Source organism: Pan paniscus, chromosome 15 (genome assembly GCF_029289425.2).
Source record: "Pan paniscus chromosome 15, NHGRI_mPanPan1-v2.0_pri, whole genome shotgun sequence".
In the NCBI taxonomy this organism is placed as follows: Eukaryota; Metazoa; Chordata; class Mammalia; order Primates; family Hominidae; genus Pan; species Pan paniscus.
The window spans coordinates 94,646,931-94,667,373 of record NC_073264.2 but is presented as its reverse complement, the minus strand read 5'-3'; the positions used below and the strand labels follow the sequence as shown (position 1 = coordinate 94,667,373).

General features: G+C 38.5%; 1 protein-coding gene across 18 annotated transcripts in view; it reads right to left on the bottom strand.

Annotated features, from left to right (window-relative positions):
- The window catches only part of UNC79 (unc-79 homolog, NALCN channel complex subunit), a 310,032-nt gene that overhangs the window by 198,411 nt on the left and 91,178 nt on the right, over window positions 1-20,443 (bottom strand). For all 18 annotated transcript variants that reach the window (XM_055097973.2, XM_063596389.1, XM_008958226.5 and 15 more), the window contains exons 6-7: window positions 12,981-13,036; window positions 12,161-12,290 (exon numbers count right to left, since the gene is read on the bottom strand). In XM_055097973.2, the coding sequence (XP_054953948.1) occupies window positions 12,161-12,290; window positions 12,981-13,036 (186 nt within the window). The remainder of the gene's footprint in view (window positions 1-12,160; window positions 12,291-12,980; window positions 13,037-20,443) is intronic.

Here is a 20,443-nt window from a genome sequence, read left to right as displayed (position 1 = left end):
TGACTTCTGAGTTAATGCTGGAATGAGTTAAGACTTTGGAAGACTGTTGGGAAGGCATGATTGTGTTTTGAAATGTGAAAAGGACATGATATTTTGGAGGGGCCAAGGGTGGAATTATATGATTTGGATTTGTGTCCTCACCCAAATCTCATCTTGAATTGTAATTCCCATGGTTGGAGGAGGGGCCTGGTGAGGGGTGATTGGATCATGGGGGTGGATTTCCCCCTTGCTGCTCTCATGATAGTGAGTGAGTGCTCAGAGAATTGGTTGTTTAAAAGTATGTGTACACACTTCCCCCACCAGCCATGTGAAGATGTGCCTTCTTCCCCTGCACCTTCTGCCATTATTGTAAGTTTCCTGAGGTCTCCCCAGAAGCAGAAACCTGCATATCCCACAGAACCATGAGCCAATTAAGCCTCTTTTCTTTATAAATTAACAAGTTTCAGGTATTTCTTTTTAGTGGTGTGAGAACAGACTAACGCAATATCCATTCTTATCAATTCTATTCAACAGACTCTGTTGTGAAAGTACTGGACAATAAAACAAAGAAAGAAAACAGCAATAAGTGATATAAAGATTTGAAAGGAAGTAGCACAGATGACACCATTGCCTATACAGAAAATCCAACTAATAAACAAACTACTAGAACTAATAATTGAATTTAGCAAACTCATGAGATAAAAGATCAATATGTTAAACTCAATGGGATTTCCTTACACAAGCAATAAACAATTGGAAATTAAATTTTAAAATAATGCCATTTACAATGGCATAAAAAAATTCAAACACCTAGGAATTCATTTAACAAAAGAAATGTAAGACTTCTACAGTGAAAAATACAGAGCACCACTGAGAGAAATTTTAAAAGACCTAACTAATAGAAAGATACACCACATTCATGGGTTCAAAAATCCAATATTGTTAAGATGCCATTTCTTTCCAAATGGAATCACAGATTAACACAATCCAGATTAAAATCCCAGCAGGATTATTTTGGCAGAAATTCTTGTTGTTGTTGTTGTTGTTGCTGCTACTGCTGCTGCTGTTTTTAATAAACAGGGATAGGGTCTCACCATGTTGCCCAGACTGGTCTTGACCTCCTTGCCTCATGTGATCCTCCCACCTCGGCCTCCCAAAGTGCTAGAATTACAGGTGTGAGCCACCATGCCTGGCCTTTTTTCGGGTTTAGTGGGGTTTTTTTTTTTCGACAGAAATTGAAAATTGAAAGCTGATGCTAAAATTTAAATGGAAATGCAAAGTCTCTAAAATAGCCAAAGTAGTCAAAGAAAAAGAACAAATATAGAGATTTGAACTATCTGATTTCAAGGCTATAACATAAAAGTATTTAAGACAATTGTATTGGTGTACAGACAGAGACACAAATAAATGAAAACAAACACAGTCCATAAATAAACCCACAAAAATATGACCAAGGGGCCAATATAATTCAAAGGGGAGAAAATAATCTTTTCAACAAAGGGCACTGGAAATAAGGAAATATAAATCAAAAGGAAGACAATAAGCCATAGCCATCATACACAAAAATTAAACTTAAGACAGATCATAGACTTAAATGGAAATATAGACCTTCTGGAAGGAGAAAATCTTCACAGCCTTGGAGAAGGCAAAGACTTCTTAGACAGGACATGAAAGGCATTGACCATAAGAGCAAAAATGATAAATTTCAGTTTACCAGATTAAAAACTCATGCTCATCAAAATAGACACTGTTAAGAAAATAAATGAGTAACCCCAAGACTGGAATAAAATATTTGTATTATATAAATCTGACAAAAGACTTGTGTCAAACTAAATAAAGAACAACTACATATCAACAACAAAGAAGATAAAGAACCCAATCAATAATTGCTAAAAGACTTTCTCAGGTACTTCATAAGATATAGGAATAACCAATAATTATATAAAAATGTGCTCAACAGCAGTCATCAAAGAAATTTAAATTAAAGCCACAAGATACACACTCACCAGAATGGCTAAAATTAAAAACACAGACAATTGCAAGTGATAGCAGAGTGGAGAGCAACTGAAACTCTCCTAAATTGTTGGATGAAATGTAAAATGGCATAAACACTTTAGAAAACTGTTTAGATATTTCTTATAAACTCTATGACCCAGCAATTCCAGTCCTAGGTATATACCCAAGAGAAATAAATGCATAAGTCCACAAAAAAACTTGTATTAGATATTCATAGCAGCTTTATGTATATTGGCTAAAAACTGAAAACAACCCAAATATACATCAATAGGAAGGTTGATAAACAAATGACATATCCATGCAATGGAATACTTAGCAATAAAAAAAAGAACTACTAATATCCACAATAACATGGACTAATCTCAGTAATATGTTGACTGAATGGAGTCAGAAATGAAAAAATGTATCGTGTTTGATCTCCATTTACCTGAATACCTGAATTAGATGAATATACGAATTATGTAGAAACCAGAATAGTGACCACTTCAGAATGAGAGAAGGGGTTGGTGTTTGGAAAAGGCATACCATTACTTTCTGAGTTGATGGAAACATTCCATTGTCTTTATTTGGATGACGACTACATGAGCATTATACATTTGTCATAATTGACCCAGCTGTATATTTGATACTTGTGCATCTAACTTATGTAAAATATACCTTAATAAAGTACTATCACTAACAAAAGAGAGATAAGCCTGACAATTTTCCAGTGACAAAATACATCAAGCCACAGATCAAGTCCTATGAACCCCTCCAAAAAGACAAACATACATAATATCATAACTAGATATATCATAGCAAAGCTGCCAAAAATAAAAAATAAAGAGAAAACTTTTAAGACAAAGAAAAAAAAGTTTACCTTCAAAAGAGTAATAATTGGCAATTGACTTTGATAGAAAGTCAATTTTTATAGAAACAATGAAAATGAGAAAATCATGAAATACCTTCAAAGTATGAAGAATAAAATGACTGCCAATCAACGCTAGCCTGGCCAAGATGGTGAAATCCTGTCTCTACTAAAAATACAAAAATTAGCCAGGCATGGTGGCAGGTGCCTGTAATCCCAGCTACTCAGGAGGCCGAGGCAGGAGAATTGCTTGCACCCAGGAGGCAGAGGTTGCAGGTAGCTGAGATCGTGCCATTGCACTCCAGCCTGGGTGACAAGAGCGAAGCTACATCTCAAAAAAAAAAAAAATTGTATACATTGAGAAAATAGCCTTAAGAAACAAAGGCAAAGCAAACATTTTCAGACAAACACTAACTGAGAAAACGTATCTTCAGTAGAATGGCACTAAAGGAAATATAAAAGGATATTATTTTAAAAAACTTAAATCCCAGATAGGAGCTTAGAGATACAAAAAGGGGAAAATAGCAAGAAAAAGGAAAATATAATCTAACTGACGCACTGAACAACAGTAATTATGTTTTGTAGAATATATAATATGTATATATATAAAATAAAGTATAGCATGGAAGTCAGGAGGGAGTAAATGGAGTTAAAATCTTCTGCCACTTTACGCAGAAATATAAAAGTACTACTTTATACTGGACACTGATAAGTCAAGAATGCATGATATAGTCTCTAGGGTAATGATTGAAAGAATAGTAGAGGACTAAATAACTTACTAAGCCAAAGATGGGGTGATGAAATATTTAAATATACTTAATCAGTGCAAAAGAGGCAAAAAAAAGAGAGAGAGAGAAAAGAAAAAAGAAGCAGGAAAAATAGATCACAATAGAAAATTGTGGATTTAAAGTCAAATATACCAGTAACTACATTACATATATATGGGCTAAATGCTCCAATTAAAAGGCAAAAATCATAAGTATTGAGTTTGAAGAATTATATGCTGATTACAAGACACACATAAAATATAAGAATACAAAAAAATTGAAAATTAAAAGATGGGAAAAGTTATACCATGCAAACACTCATGAAAGCTGGTATAGCTACATTAGTATAAGACAAAGTAGATTTTAACACAAAAAGTATTAGAAGAGATAAAGACATGCACTTCGTAATGGTAAAAGTTTCAATTAGCTGGGAAGATACTGCATTCTAAACTTGTATACACCTAATAATGCAGCCTGAAAATATATAAAGCAAACATTGACAGAACTACAAAGAGGAATAGACAAATCCACAGTCATAGTAAGAGATTTTTAACACCCTGCTCTTGGTAACAGATAGAAGAAATGGGCAAAAATATAATGAGAATATACAGGATATGAATTAAACAATTACAAATTTGATTTCATTGACACATGTAGAACACTGCACAAACAACTGCCAAATAGAAGTTCTTTTTACATTCTTGAGTTCTTTTTAAGTTCTTTACACAGGAACATTTACAAAAATGACCATATGTTCAACCCTAAAGAAAGTGTTAAAAATGGCAATGGAATGAATACAAAGTATGTTATCTGACCACAGAAGGATAAAGCTATAAATCTCCTTCTAAATGACCCATGGGTCAAAGAAGAAACCATGAAGGATTTAGAAATCAGCATAGCACAGGATTTAGGAATCAGCATAGCACAGTGAGATTTAAGTCACTGCAATAAGGCAAGAAGACATAAAAGGCTTATGGATTGAGAAAGAGATATTAAATGTGTATTATTCAACAATAATATAATTGTGCATATTAAAGTAATTTTAAGCAAGACTACCATTATAAATTATTAGAAGTGAAAAGTGACTTAGCAAAGTTGCTGGATACAAGACCAATATACTAAAAATTAATTGCATCTACATACTAGCAACAAAGAGTTAGACAATGTAATTTTTAGAACATATATAATTGACAATAATATTCTAAAAATAAATATCTAGGAATAAACTACATGAGAGATATGCAAGACATCTACACATCTACATCTAGTAGAAAACTAGAAAAAGGATTGAGGGCAACTTAAAAAAGCCTAAATAAATGAAGAGATATACCATGTTCATGGATTGGAAGATTCAATATTATAAAGAAGTCAGTTTCCCAAATTGATCAAGATTATCTCAACACAGACTCAAGACAATCCCAATCAAAATCCTAGCAGTATGAGTGTTTGTATATGTTTAACTTGACAAATTCCTTAACTTAGCAAAGAGCTAGGAATAGGCAAGATATTATTGAAGGAGGAGGAAGAAATGAAGGAGGAGGAGGAGAAAGAACAGAAAGAGGAGAAGGTAGGTGAAGACAAGGAAGATGAAGAGAGCAATAATAACAAGGTAAATGACTTGCACAGGTGGATTTAAAATTTTATTATTAAGCTACAGTAATTAAAACAGTATGGTATTGGTAAAAGGAGAAATAAACCAGTTGAACTAAGAATCCAGAGACAGAATCATTTTTAAATAGACACTTGATTTATGACAAAAATGGTACCACAGAATAGTAAGGAAAGAATAATATTTTCGATAAATAATGTTGAGCCAACTGGCTATCCATAAGAGAAGAGATTGGCCGTTACCTCATACCATATAGAAAAATTAATTCCAGATACATCTAAAAGATGAAAAACTGAAAAACAAAGATTATAGAAGATGACAAAAAAGCATTATAATTTTGGGGTAGGGAAGGATTTTCTTCGATAGGACATGAAAAGGATTAAATATGAAGACAAAGAATGCCAAGTTGATAATATTAAAATAACTTTAATGATAAGACATTATTCAGAAAATAAAAAAACAAGATATTTGCAACATATGTAACTGACCAAGATCATATAAGAGGATGTTCGAATGGCAAATAAACATAGGAAGAAATGTTCAGCTTCACTAGTAATCAGGGAAATGCAAATTATAATCATAAGATACTTCTACACACCCTTGAAAATGGCTAAAATTTTTAAAATCAGCAAAACAAATAATAACCAAAATGTGGAAAATAAGACAAAAAGAACTCTCATACACTATTAATGAGAGGACAAATTAATACAGCTACTTTGGAAAGCTGTTTGCCATTATCCATTAAAGTTGGATGAATGTACATCCTCCAATCCAGGAATTCCACCTTAGGCACCTAACAGAAATGTATGCAAGTATGCACCAAAAGACGTATACAAGGATGTTCATAGGAACATTATATATAAAAGCCAGAAAGTGGGAATAATCCAAAAGTCCACTAATAATAGAATGGATAGGTAAACTATGGTACATTCATTTGGTAGAATAGGCACAGCAATAAAAAAACGAACAAAGTACAGTTATCCTCAACACCATGAACAAATCACATACACACAACACACACACACAAATAAATAATGGGTTATTCCATTTCTATAAAATTCTAAAACAGACAAAACTAATCTTGGGTATTGGAAGTCATGTCAGTAGTTACCTTTGGGGTGTAAGAGGGAACATATGGTAGGAGGTGGTCCATAAACACTTATAAATTTGTGATTTTCTGCATGTATACAAGGCACAGGTAAAAACGTTTTAAAACATTTTTAATTATGTAGAGATAAGATTGAGTTAATAAAAAAGATAACTAAGAACTCAATGTGACATAAAAGAACTGGTAGACCTTCTTGCACTTAACTTGTATACAACTCAAAAATCCAATTGTACTGATGTGATATTTGGTAGCCTAGACCAAAATTTCACCTTGTAGTACTGTCTTGAGTTATTCTCTATCTGCTTTTGCAACAGTCTGTGTCTTAGAAAGGTACAGTCCCTGTCTTGGAAATGTGGAGTCTGTTTCTTGGAGATGTACATCTTGTGTAACATCTTTTGTCCTATAGTTCAAATGGAAACTAAACAATAACTGCTGCTGTTCCTTACTAACAAAGGCTAAATTATTTTCTAGTTGGGACACTGTAACAGGAAAATTGCTAAATAATTTTAAATAATTTCTTTCTCTCCCACAGAAGCAGAGAAGCATAGAACAACATAATGGCTATTTTCATTGTCAAGAAACTTAAGTTACAATTTTTTGCATTTTTTTTAAACAGGAGAAAAAGTCATTTTAATTATATACATACACATGGGAGTCCCATAAAAATATGAGACATCAATTTTTTGCATCTTTTTTTTTTTTTGAGACATTGTCTTGCTCAGTCACCCAGGCTGGAGTGCAGTGGCACGATCTCAGCTCACTGCAAACTCCGCCTCCTGGGTTCACACCATTCTCCTGCCTCAGCCTCTCGAGTAGCTGGGACTACAGGCGCCCACCACCACACCCGGAATTTTTTTTGTATTTTTAGTAGAGACGGGGTTTCACCATGTTAGCCAGGATGGTCTCGATCTCCTGACCTCGTGATCCACCCACCTCGGCCTCCCAAAGTGCTGGGATTACAGGCATAAGCCACCGTGCCTGGCCAATTTTTTCCAACTTTAATGCCAAAATAATTGGAGCAGTTGTTGTTGATATACACTAATAAACCAAAAAGGAACAAACACTGTAGATCACCAAATTCTTATTATTTGATCTTCTTTGTATGGGCTGTAAATATTCCTATGTTAACTATGTTTAGAAAATAATATATAATTCCTACACATATATGTGAAGTTAAAATTATGGTGAATTACTAACAATCATTAACCCTGTGTGTTCATAGTGATTCTTTAAACTTTCCTGTGTTTGACATCTTTTATCATAAATAGTTGGGAGGAGCCTTGTGTAATTACATACAATATGATCTTAATTATAGTTTTTAAAGTTCACCAAAACCTGTAAATAAACCAAAATGTTAACAATAGTCATTTCTGGATGGTGGTGTTGTTTTTCCTCCTTACATATTGCTATAATTTTTCTTTTTTTTTTGAGACGGAGTCTTGCTCTGTTGCCAGGATGGAGTGCAGTGGTGCGATCTCAGCTCACTGCAACCTCTGCCTCCTGGGTTCAAGCGATTCCCCTGCCTCAGCCTCCCAAGTAGCTGGGATTATAGGCACACACCATCACACCCAGCTAATTTTTTGTATTTTAGTAGAGATGGGGTTTCACCATGTTGGCCAAGATGGTCTCGATCGCCTGACCTCGTGATTTGCACACCTTGGCCTCCCAAAGTGCTGGGATTACAGGCGTGAGCCACTGCGCTGGCCACATGTTACTGTAATTTTTCTATAAGTAAATTTTCCTTTTTAAAAAAAATTTTGCTCTTTATTTTTTTTAATTTATTTTTATGTTTTTGAGATGGAGTCTTGGTCTGTCATCCAGGCTTCAGTGCAATGGCGCAATCTTGGCTCACTGCAACCTCTGCCTACCAGGTTCAAGGGATTCTCCTGCCTCAACCCCCCAGTAGCTGGGATCACAGGTGTGCACCATCACGCCTGGCTAATTTTTGTATTTTTAGTAGAGCTAGGGTTTCACCATGTTGGCCAGGCTGGTCTCCAACTCCTGACCTCAGGTGATCCACCTGCCTCCACTTCCCAAAGTGCTGGGATTATAGGCATGAGCCACCACACCTGGCCAAATTTTTACTTTTTAAAGAGGAAATGCTGTAAATCACTGGGAAAACAAACAAAAGTTGCTGGTTCCTAAGAAAGCATTTCATCTTTGAGCTTCTAAGTTAATAAAATCCATACAATTTTCATTAAGAATATTTGGGGTTATAGTGCCATTTCAATACTGATGATACTCTTTGGTATGTCTTGCAGTAGGCATTGCAGACAATTTCTAATGCTTTACCTAATGTTTAATTAAAGAACTGAATTGAAAAAAGTGATGTAACACAGTTAAAGTAGAAAAATGTGGGGCTCAAATTCAATCTGTGCCCTTATTATTTGTGTGAATTTAGGCATGTTACTTAAACTCTATGTCCCACTCCTCATTTGTAGAACAGAAATAGGACAACTGACTTCCCAATATTTTTGTAAGGTTTAATTGAAAAAACATCTGTAAAACCTAATATGGTGCCTGGTCCATAGATTGTCTTCAATTAGGAGAGGGCTAAAAAAAATTAGATAATATCATAAGCAGCTAAACAATGTCTGACCAGCAGCCGGTGCTGGATAAGTAGTAATCTATAGACCGGAATGATTTTTTTTTCTGTGATCTTTTGTTTCCTACACAGAATGCCATGGTCTACTAGAATGGGAGTTTCAAGAGAGCTACTTCCCCAGTACTTAGGACAGTGCCTGGAGGGCAGTAGGCATCCCATAACAGACTGCTGAAAGAATGGAAGCATGACCATATCATTGCAAGGATGGACTGAAGAATGAATGCCCTCAGACAGAGACATCTTGGTACGCTAAGATGAAAGTTGCTCTGGTTGTAGTGGGCATAGGCTGAGCTATTTCAGTGAAGACAGGTTTGACTGAACCTTTCTCGGGGCAATGGCCACGGGGATGGGTGGAAGTGGCTGTCAGTTTGCTGGGTTTTTGAGATACTCTGAACAGGCAAATCTCATCAAGTGGCTTCTCCATCTAAAGCCTGTGCCTGGCGTCCCTTTGCTGTTAGGATAAAATCCAAACTCCTTCCCAGGCCTATCAGCCTCTCTGCTCACCTCTGGCTACTCTCCTCCTCTCACTCCAATGTCTGGCTACACTGGACTTTTTCCAATTCCTAAATACTATCATGCTATCTTCTGCCTGCAGTACGTTCTGCCTTGCAACTCACACTTTATTCACTCATGCCTCACCTGTTTCTGACATCTAGTGTGTACATATCCTTCAGGTATCAGCTTAAATGTCACTTACTTGAGAATCTGCCTTAACAAATACCCCTTCCCAAACTTGCCCACATCCCGTTGAGGTTAGAGACCCTTTCTGTGTGTCCCCACAGCTCTCTGTATTTGTTCTACTTTAGCACTTATTACCCTGTAAGGCAGTTTTGGGGTCTTTCCCCAACAATTAGAATGTAAGCTCCAAGATAGTAATGATTTTCATGTTTTCTTTACTGCGTCACCAAAAGCGCCTAGAATAATGCCTGCCTAATAGTAGACACTCCATAATTATTTGTTCAATAAAATGAATGGATTTCCATGTCTAGATTGTAGTAAGTTCCATGAGACCTGGTTTTGTGTTGGTTCCTGTATTATTAACAGAAAGTACAGTGTCTGGCACAGAGTAGTTACTCATCAAATATTTATCGAATAAATAAATGTTATTTAATACTGATTATCCATTTATACTTCACGTAAGTGCTTATTTCAGGGATCGAATGGGAAGGAGTGTCAAATATTTCAGTTGTTTCACCTTTTATTCTATTAATGCTTCCGTATGTTGTGCTGCTTTTACATTCAAATCATTCACTTAGCAACACTTAAACATTCTCTGCTATCTGTGATATACAGCACCTATGATACCAATTCCCATTTTAAAAAATTTACTTACTATCTACTTTCATTGTTTTTATTATTGTTACCATGTATTTTGGGCTTAGAATAAGCCCACCGAGGGCCACCAAAAGCCCAAACAACAAGTATTACCATCTCTAACACTTGATTTTAAGTCTTTCATCGGGAACGTAAATCAGACACCTGAATTCAGTTAAATCCCCTTGAAAACCACCTCAAATCACCTTTGTAAATAACAATAATGTGAACAAATAAGTAGATTCTCAGAACATCAGTGTGCAATCCTACAATAACTTGGAGAAAAGTCAACCTTGCAAAAATATCTCTCTCTCTCTCATTTTCAGAAAATTATACCTACAATTAAGCAGGGCAAAAAGGTGAACAAGGGCATCAAAAACTCCATTAGCCATAGGTTTCTTCTTTGATTTAATAATATATATACATAAACAACCTCCTAGGACCTGGAGGTTGTTGATTTGTTTGTTTGTTTCGCAGGATTTTTTGGTAGATATCTGTCATTATATTTAAAGTTAATGTTCTTTTCTCATTATTAATTACATCAAAATTCATTCCCTGTTGAATGGCTGAGCAACCAGGCTATCGGGGTCATTTTTTTGTTTGTTTTTTGAGACAGAGTCTCACTCTGTCACCCGGGCTGGAATGCAGTGGCTTGATCTCGGCTCACCACAGCCTCTGCCTCCTAGGTTCAAGCGATTCTCCTGCCTCAGCCCCCCAAGCAGCCGGGACTAGAGGCACGCGCCACCACGTCCGGCTAAAATTTTTTTGTATTTTTAGTAGAGACGGGGTTTCACCATGTTGGCCAGGATGGTCTCAATCTCCTGACCTTGTGATCCACCCGCCTAGGCCTCCCAAAGTGCTGGGATTACAGGTGTGAGCCACCACGCCTGACCTATTTTTTATTTTTTATTTATGATTATTATTATTATTATTATTGAGACAGAGTCTGGCTCAGTCACCCAGGCTGGAGTGCAGTGGCACAATCTTGGCTCATTGCAACCTCCTCCTCCTGGGTTCAAGTGATTCTTCTGCCTCAGCCTCCTGAGTAGCTGGGATTACAGGCACAAGCAACAAAACTGGCTAATTTTTACATGTTGGCCAGGCTGGTCTCAAACTCTGGACCTCAGGCGAACCGCCCATCTCAGCCTCCCAAAGTGCTGAGATTACTACAGGCATGAGCCACTGCACCCAGCCTATCGGGGTCATTTAATTTTTTTTTTACAGAGTCTCGCTCTGTAGCCAGGCTGGAGAGCAGTGGTGCGATCTTGGCCCATTGCAATTTCCGCCTCCCAGATTCAAGCAATTCTTGTGCCTCAGCCTCCCAAGTAGCTGGGACTACAGTCGTGCACCACCACGCCTGGCTAAGTTTTGTATTTTTAGTAGAGACAGGGTTTCACCATGTTAGCCAGGATGGTCTACATCTCCTGACTTTGTGATCTGCCCGCCTTGACCTCCCAAAGTGCTAGTATTACAGGCATGAGCCACTGTGCCCAGTCTGGGTCATTTAATTTTTATTTAGTGCATGAGCTGGTGATATTGAAAGTGCTGCAAGTCTTCTTATCAGAGCAGAATCTGCTAGTTGGGGTTTCTGCTAAATGATGAGCAAATTTGCAGCATCACTCTCACTGCTCATCCCTGTGGAGTGATTAATGGTAGCCAGAGTTAAGACCCTCAGCCAGTGGTACAGCAAATGGGACTGAGACTTAAGGCAATTTGCCCTGAGGCCATAAATGCTTTTGAAATTGATTTGAATTAATTCATCTTTAAACCACTTAGTTTCAGAAAGGATTTATGACCATGTCCAAAGGCATAGAAAATATAATCCAGCAAGATAAAAATGTATGTATAAGTAGGTGAGGCCAGTGTGGCACAGGAGAAATACAGATGGGGCATCACAGGGCTCCTCTCCTCTTACCTGTGTACTGCAACCCCCTGTACTCGCTTATTGCCCCAGGAGGTTTTAAATTGGGCCAGTAGTGGAAAAGCATTTGCACAGCTGGAGGCTTCACTTGTGAAGGCCCATACGCAATCACATACAAAAGATCCTAAAGGAAACAGCAAGCATATTTTGACTTAGCATCATGAAATAAAAAGAAAGGTAGAGACTTCAATATTACCAAAGCAGCGAAAATTCTAATGGAGGGATTGAAGTGAGTAATTTCCCTGGAATCTCATGCAGACATGTTTCATAGATTAGATCACGTCAAAACATTATATTTTAATGATTTATTTATTTACTGGTCCTTCTGTAAATGAGCCCTCACAGGTAGAGTACAAAGTACTTTATCTTCTAACAAATTGATCTCTAATCAGATTGATGCTAAAGAAAGATTTTAGAATAGCATAAGACAGTTTGCCAAATACCATATTTGAAAAAACATTTCCCTAATCACATTTCTTAAACATTCACATCTCCTATTTGAAAGAGGACACATTCTCAAGCAACCTTTCAAATTAAATAAAATTGTTTGTCATAACATATAATATTAGCTTAATTCCAAGAATAAGATACATTCAATTACTTTATCCATCAAGACACGATGTTCTTAAAGTACCATTTCTGCTCTAAATGATAAATAATTAACCATTAAAGAAAGAATTATAGGTTCTGCCACATCAAAATAATAGGACGTCAATAAATTTGACCTAAACAACAGTTTTAATACGTAAACAGTTTTTACTGTATTATACAAATTAAGTTTGTGACTATGGGTTAAATTTGACCCAAAACTTACTTTCCAGACTTCTTGTTTATATTTCATGAGGCATTCCAGTAATTGACAATGATACACTGTAATGCAGAAAATGTAATTCATACATGAAATGTAAATACCAGACAAAACATCCTTTGATATATATATATAAGAAATTACTTCAATATGACTTTTCAGTCTCTAATCATTAAATTAGAAATAACTTCTCTCCATATATTCATACTTTAAAAATACCACATAAGCCCTTGACTTTATCAAGCTTTGTCCCAAGGTCCTTGAGAAGTATTTCATGCTTCATGTTAACAATGGAAATATTTTTAATGTCGGTAGTAATCATACATTCATAAAATAAACTTGTATCAACATAAGATCTACATAAGAAAAAAAACTAGCCCAACAGAATCATAATAAAAGCTCACATTTATTGAGCATTCATTATTTGCTAGATACCGTAGAAAGAGCTTTATATGTATTATCTCACAATTGCTATGGTGCAGTTAGGAAACTAAGCCTCAGTTTCCAACTTGCCCAAGGTTGAATGGATAGGAAGTGACAGACTTGATGGATTAGAGTGGGGTTTTATAATTTCATCATCAGTTCCATCTTATAGAGGAATTTTTAAAAGCTACATGACAGCAAGCTTCCTTGATTTGCCTATCTTCACTTGGGGAACGAAGATATTTTCAACCTAGTTAGATGCCTTTTGATACCTTCCCTAATCTATATTCCAGGCCTATGCTGACATTGAAGCAGTTCACACTTTATTCACCAATGACCTCCGTGTCCTTCAATCCAATGGACATTTTTCAGTCCTCATCTTACTTGACTTTTCAGCCACATTCAGTAGTGCTGACTACTGTCTCCTTTTTGAAACACTCCTTGGCTTCATATGAATGACCCTCCCGTCACCTGTGGTGGACAACACTGTTGCTACTCAACTGCTGTCAACACCCTTTTTTTCTTGTCCATTTGCCAATTGATATGGTTAAGCTGTGTCCCCACCCAAATCTCATCTTGAATTGTAATCCCCAGGTTTTAGGAAGAAACCTAATGGGAAGTGATTGGATCGTGGGGGCAGTTTGCCCCATGCTGTTCCCGTGATAGTGAGTGAGTTCTCCCGAGATCTGATGGTTTCATAAAGGCAGTTTTCCCTGCACTTGCTGCCACCATGTGAAGAAGGTCTTTGCTTCCCCTTCACCTTCTACCATGATTGTAAGTTTCCTGAGGCCTCCCCAGCCATGCGGAACTGTGAGTCAATTAAACCTCTTTTCTTTATAAATTACTCAGTCTCTGGCAGTTCTTTATAGCAGTGTAAAAACGGACTAATACACCAATACACAGACTACAAAAGCAAGATACCTTCCCAAAGCCCCTTGCAGCTAGAGGTGGCCACATGACTCAGTTCTGGACAGTAAGAATGAAGAGAAAATCTGCTGGGGAGCTTCTGAGACATACTTTCTCCCTCTGATAAAACAAAAGAGGTACACCAGGAGACTTTTCTCTTAATGACTCTGCTTGATCCTATTACCTGTTTTGTAGTTGTATGAGGTTATAATAACCTCCACAGTGGCAGCCTTCTTGCAAACATGAGGGGAATTCCAAGATCTCAGCCCCCTGATACTGTGGAGCTATCTTCAGGACTTCCTATTCAGTAAACAACCAATGTGCTTATACTTTAAAGCCTCTGTCAGCCAAAGACATCTTAACAGATGCAACCTCTCTGTCTCTTTGGAGAGCTCATCTCTTCCACTGGGCCATTATCTGTTGAAGTTTCTGAAGGCCTAGTCACAGAACCACTCCACATTTCTTTCATTCTCTGCTCTCCCCTAAGCAATCTCACACTCACACACAACTTCAGCAGCCATCTATATGCAATTCAGTGAAGGTCACTGGACACTTGTGTGTGGGCTCAAAGTTCATTATCTCTAGTCCAAAGCTCTGTTCTGAGCTCCAGACCCATAATACAACTACCTAATTACCAGCTCCTATTAGGTGTCTCAAAGATACTGTGAACACAACACGTCTGAAACAGATCTCAAGATCTTCCCTCAGAGGCCTGATATTCTTCTTCCAATGCCTCCATTATCAGTGAGTAGAACCACTGTTACAGTTTGCATCTGTGTCCCCACCAAATCTCATGTTCAGTTGTAATCCCCAGTGCTGGAGGTAGGGCCTGGCAGAAGGTGATTGGATCATGGGGGTGGGTCCTTCATGAATGGTTTAGCACCATCCCTTTGGTGCTGTTCTCATGATAGAGTTCTCACAAGATCTGGTTGTTTAAAAGTGTGTGGCACCATGTCTGTAATCCCAGCACTGTGGGAGGCCGAGGCGGGTGAATCAAAACTCCTGAGGTCAGGAGTTCAAGACCAGCCTGGCCAACATGGTGAAACCCCATCTCTACTACAAATACAAAAAATTAGCTGGGTGTGGTGGTGGGTGCCTGTAATCCCAGCTACTTGGGAGGCTGAGGCAGGAGAATTGCTTGAACCTGGGAGGCGGAGGTTGCAGTGAGCTGAGATTGTGCCACTGCACTCCAGCCTGGGCAACAAGAGCAAAACTGTATCTCAAAAAAAAAAAAAAATATATATATATATATATATATATGTATGTGTGTGTATATATATATATATATATGGCACCTCCCCTTCTCTCTCTTCCTCCTGCTCCAGCCATGTAAGACGTGCTTCCCCTTTGTCTTCTACCATGATTATGAGTTTTCTGAGGCCTCCCTTAGAGACAGGAGCCACTATGCTTCCTGTACAGCCTACAGAACCTTGAGTCAATGACACCTCTTTTCTTTATAAATTACCCAGTCTCAGGTATTTCTTTATAGCAGTGCAACAACAAACTAATATGACCACCATGCATCCAGTTAGTGCATCCAGAAACCCACTCTAGCCAATATGTTACCAAGTCCTATCAATTTTACTTCCTAAATAGCTTTCAGAAAGATCTGCTTATTCTTCAGTTTCAATTGTCCCTGCCTTTGAAGTGCTTAGGCAAATGCAATGACCTCCTTCCAGGTCAACCTATATCCAACCTGGCTTCTTTTCAATCCGTTCTCAACTGCAGCAGGGGTGACAGACACCACAGCCCACTCAAAGCCGTTCAGCAGCTTCCCATCAGATTTGGAATAAACGCAGGCCTCCCTAACAGAGCTCACAACACCCTGCATGTTCCAGCCCATGGAACTCTTAAGTCTAGTGTCACACCAGGAAGCCCTCACTCTGAGTTCCAGCTACACTGATCCTTCAGTCTCAGCTGTTTGCCAGACTCCCCCGTGACACATGAGATTCCTCTTCCTGAACCACCCCCCCTTGTAGGCCTTGTTCACATTATTCATCCTGCAGTTGTCAAACCAAAGGTTACTTCCTCAAAGAAGCCCTCCTGACTTCCTCAATAAAAGCAAAATTTCCTTTTATAACATCTTATAGTATAACATACTTGAAGCACTTGTCACAAGCAAAACTTTACACTTGATTTTATGATTATTTGATTGTCTTCTCGCCTCTCAACCCAACCATACAATAAGCTTCCTGAGATGAGGATGGGGTCAGTCCCATGTCACTAACCATGGAGCCCCCAGTGCCTAGTACATGGTGGATACTCAGTGACTACTGATTGAATGGTTGCTCTAGAATTGGAAATTTGGTCTTAAGCCATCACTGAATTCTCAAGTGCAGATGTTCCAAGACACTTTCTTGTACATAGTGTCTGCTGATCTCCACAGGTCTGCTATATGAACGTTGTTCAGAGCCGTCACTGACCCATGAACATACCTGGACAGTTCCTTTGTTAAAACAGCTTCCCCTCCCAGAATGCCCCATTTACCTTATCAATAAAAACTCTGTCCAGCCAGGCATGGTGGCTCATGCCTGTAATCCCAGCACTTTGGGAGGCCAAGACAGGCGGATCACTTGAGGTCAGGAGTTCAAGGCCAGTCTGGCAAACATGATGAAATCCTGTCTCTACTAAAAATACAAAAATTAGCCGGGCATGGTGGCATGTGCCTGTAGTCCCAGATAGTGGGAAGGCTGAGGCAGGAGAATTGCTTGAACCCAGGAGGCAGAGGTTGCAGTGAGCCGTGCCACTGCACTCCAGCCTGGGCAACAAAGTGAGATTCCATCTCGAAAAATAAAACAAAACAAAACTCTCTCCATAATTTAAAACTCATCCTCGGCCCAAGTGATGCAAAATCTTTTCTGATCATTTCAATCCATACAGCTCCCTCCTTCTGATAAATTAACACTGTCTAACATATTTATTTAGTACTCCTATGTACTACATTACATTGTTAACTAATGATTTATGTAAATATGCCTGATCTTCCCAATTAGACATAAGCTTCATAGCAAGTACCATATCTTATGTTTTTGTGTGGTTTTCACAATGCCTAGCACAAAGCCCTGTATGTAGAAGGTGCTCAATGAATGCTGGTTACTTAAGTAAGGATTGTGTTCTATCCTTGATACACAATCAGCTACAAGGACCAAGTTGCCAGCTGTGCTTCTTCCAATAAAAATTCAAACAACAGAACCATGACCTACCACTTGGTCCCAGAGAGCCCCTGGTGGATATTGCCTGGCTTAAGTGCTTCCTATATCACAAGACTAGTTTTGGGTCCCAACTATGATTCCTAGTATACAGTAGCTGGTTAGAAACATTTCCTCATGAACAAATGAAGCTACAGATTTTAAAATAACAGATGCAACTCTACCTGACCACAGTAGTTTTCCAGTGAAACATTCAACTCAACATTCAACTCCAAGAAGAAAATGGCAAATTGTAGGGATTCACTATTTATTGAGAATTTACAATTTGTCAGTCACTAAAGTAAGCACTTTACATATATGTAACCCATGAAATCTTCACAGCAGCATTTTAAAGTACTGCAGGAAGAATTATTTCCATTTTATAGATGAGGACACTTGGTTTCAGGGGGTAAAAAACTTGCTCAAGTTCACTAACTGGCAATTTGCAGGTAAGCTCAGATGTGAATCCACATACAACTAATCTCAAAGCACCCTGCTTTACTACCCATCTAGCTTAGAAATTTGGACCAGACTGTCATGATGAGACTCTAATTAACTAGATTCCAAATAAATGGTTTTATTAAGGACATAATATATAATAAATATAATATTTTGATTATTTTAAGCCAGACAGATATATAAGATATAATTTCCCCATATATATATTTTAATTATATCTATATAATAATCATAAGAGATTTCATACTTAAAGAATGCTACAGACTGAATGTTTGTGTCACCTCAAAATTCTTCTGTTAAATCCAAACCCCCTAATGTGATGGTATTAGGATGTGGAGCCTTTAGGAGGTGATTAGTGCCCTTATAAAAGAGGCCCCAGAGAAATCCCTTGCCCTTTTGTCACTTGAGGACACAGCAGAACGACAGCCATTCATGAACCAGGAAATGAGTTCTCACAGATCATCCAATCTACCAGCACCTTGATTTTGGACTTCCCAGCCCCCGGAACTATAAGAAACAAATGTGCATTGCTTATAAGTCATCCAGTTTATAGAATTTTTGTTATAGCAACCCAAATGGACTAAAACAGAAAATTGGTACTGAGAAGTGGGATGATGCTGTAACAAACAGCTAAAAATGTGGAAGTGGCTTTGGAACTGGATAACAGGTAGGGGCTGGAAGAGTTTTGATCTGCAGGCTAGAAAAAAGCCTATATTGCCATGAATAGACCTTTAAAAGCAATTCTGGCAAGTGCTGAAAAAGAGAAGAGGAAAGCAGTAGAAAAAGCTTCAATCTTCTTTGAGAATACCTAAATGATCCTGAAGAGAATGTTAGTATAAATACGGACAGCAAAAGCAATTCTGATGCGATCTCAGACAGAAATGAGGAACACCTTCCTGGAAAGTGGAGGAAAGGCCATCCTTGCTATAAAGTGACAAAGAACTTGGCTGAATTGTGTTCATGTCCTAGTGTTTTGTGGATGGTAGAACTTGTGAGTGATAAAATTGGATACTCGGCTAAGAAAATTTCTTAGCAAAGTGTTGAAAGAGAGGCCCAGCTGGATTTCTTCTGACTGCTTATACTGTAATAAAATGTGGGGAGAGAGAATGATCCAAAGACAGAATTGTTAATCAAGGAGGAAGAAGACTTAAAGATTTGGAAAACCCTCAGCCTATCTGTATTGAAAGGATGAAGAAGCCTGTTAGGAAGAGAATGGGGAGAGTGTAGCCAAGTGACCATTTAATAAGATTAGTCAGCCTCTCAACAGAAGCCAGGAGGTATTGTCCAAAACAATGGAAGAATGACCCCAGAGGCCCTTCGGAAATCCTCTGCACTGCCCCTCCCATCACAGACCCAGAGTGCAAGGACCCTTGGGGAGAAATGGTTTCAGAGGAGAGGCCACCAGCACTTTTGAGACTTCAGGGCATGCCACCCCCTCACAAGGCACCTTCTTACATTGTAAAATTCAGTCCTATACCCCAGTGCCTCACTGTTCAGCTGCCCTTTGGGCAGAGCAGCATGCACTGTACCCAGCAAAGGCATGGGGGTGTATTCACCTCCACCTAGATTTCAAAGGATGCCCAGGAGAGCTGGAACTCCACCCTGAGAGAGTCATGGGCACCGGACCCCAGCATGCAGAGTGGGGCCCAGGAAGGGAAACACTGTGGGGGCCAGGATCACTGTAGAGAGCCCCCACCAGGGCAATGCCCAGCAAGCCATGGAGATAGAGCCACGCAAAGCCATAGGGGCAGGGTCTTGGGGGCCCAACCCCTACACGGCAAAGCTGCTATGCAGGGCCACCACCTCAGTGGGTCCAAAAGACAGAACTCTTACCCCAATGGGTTTGGAAGGTGGGACCTCCACCCCAGTGGGCCTGGAAGGTGGAGCATCAAGTCAAAGAAGGTAATTTTCAAACCTTAAGGTATAATGTAGTTGGGTTTTAGACTTACTTGGAACCTGTTACACCTTTTTTCTTTCCCATTTCTCCCTTTTGGATGGGAATGTCTATGCTATGCCTGTCCAACCATTGTATATTGGAAGCATATAACTTGTTTGATTTCATAGGCTCACAGCTGGAGAGGAAATTGCCTCACCCATATCTGATTTAGATGGTATTCACATGAGACTTTGGACTCTTGAGTTCATGCTGAAATGAGTTACGATTTTTGGGGCTATTGGGATGGAATGAATGTTTTGCATATGAGAATAACACGAATTTCAGAAAATAGGGTGGAATACTATAGACTAAATGCTTGTGTCCTCTCAAAATTTGTATGTTGCCAGACATGGTGGCTTATGCATGTAATCCCAGTACTTTGGGAGTCCAAGGCAGGAGGATCACTGAGGTCTGGAGTTTGAGGCCAGTCTGGGAAACATAATGAGACTGTCTCTAAAAAAATTTTAAAATTAGCCAGATGTGGTAACACATGCCTGTAGTCCCAGCTACTCAAGAGGCTGAGGAAGGAGAATCACTTGAGCCAGGTAGGTCAAGGC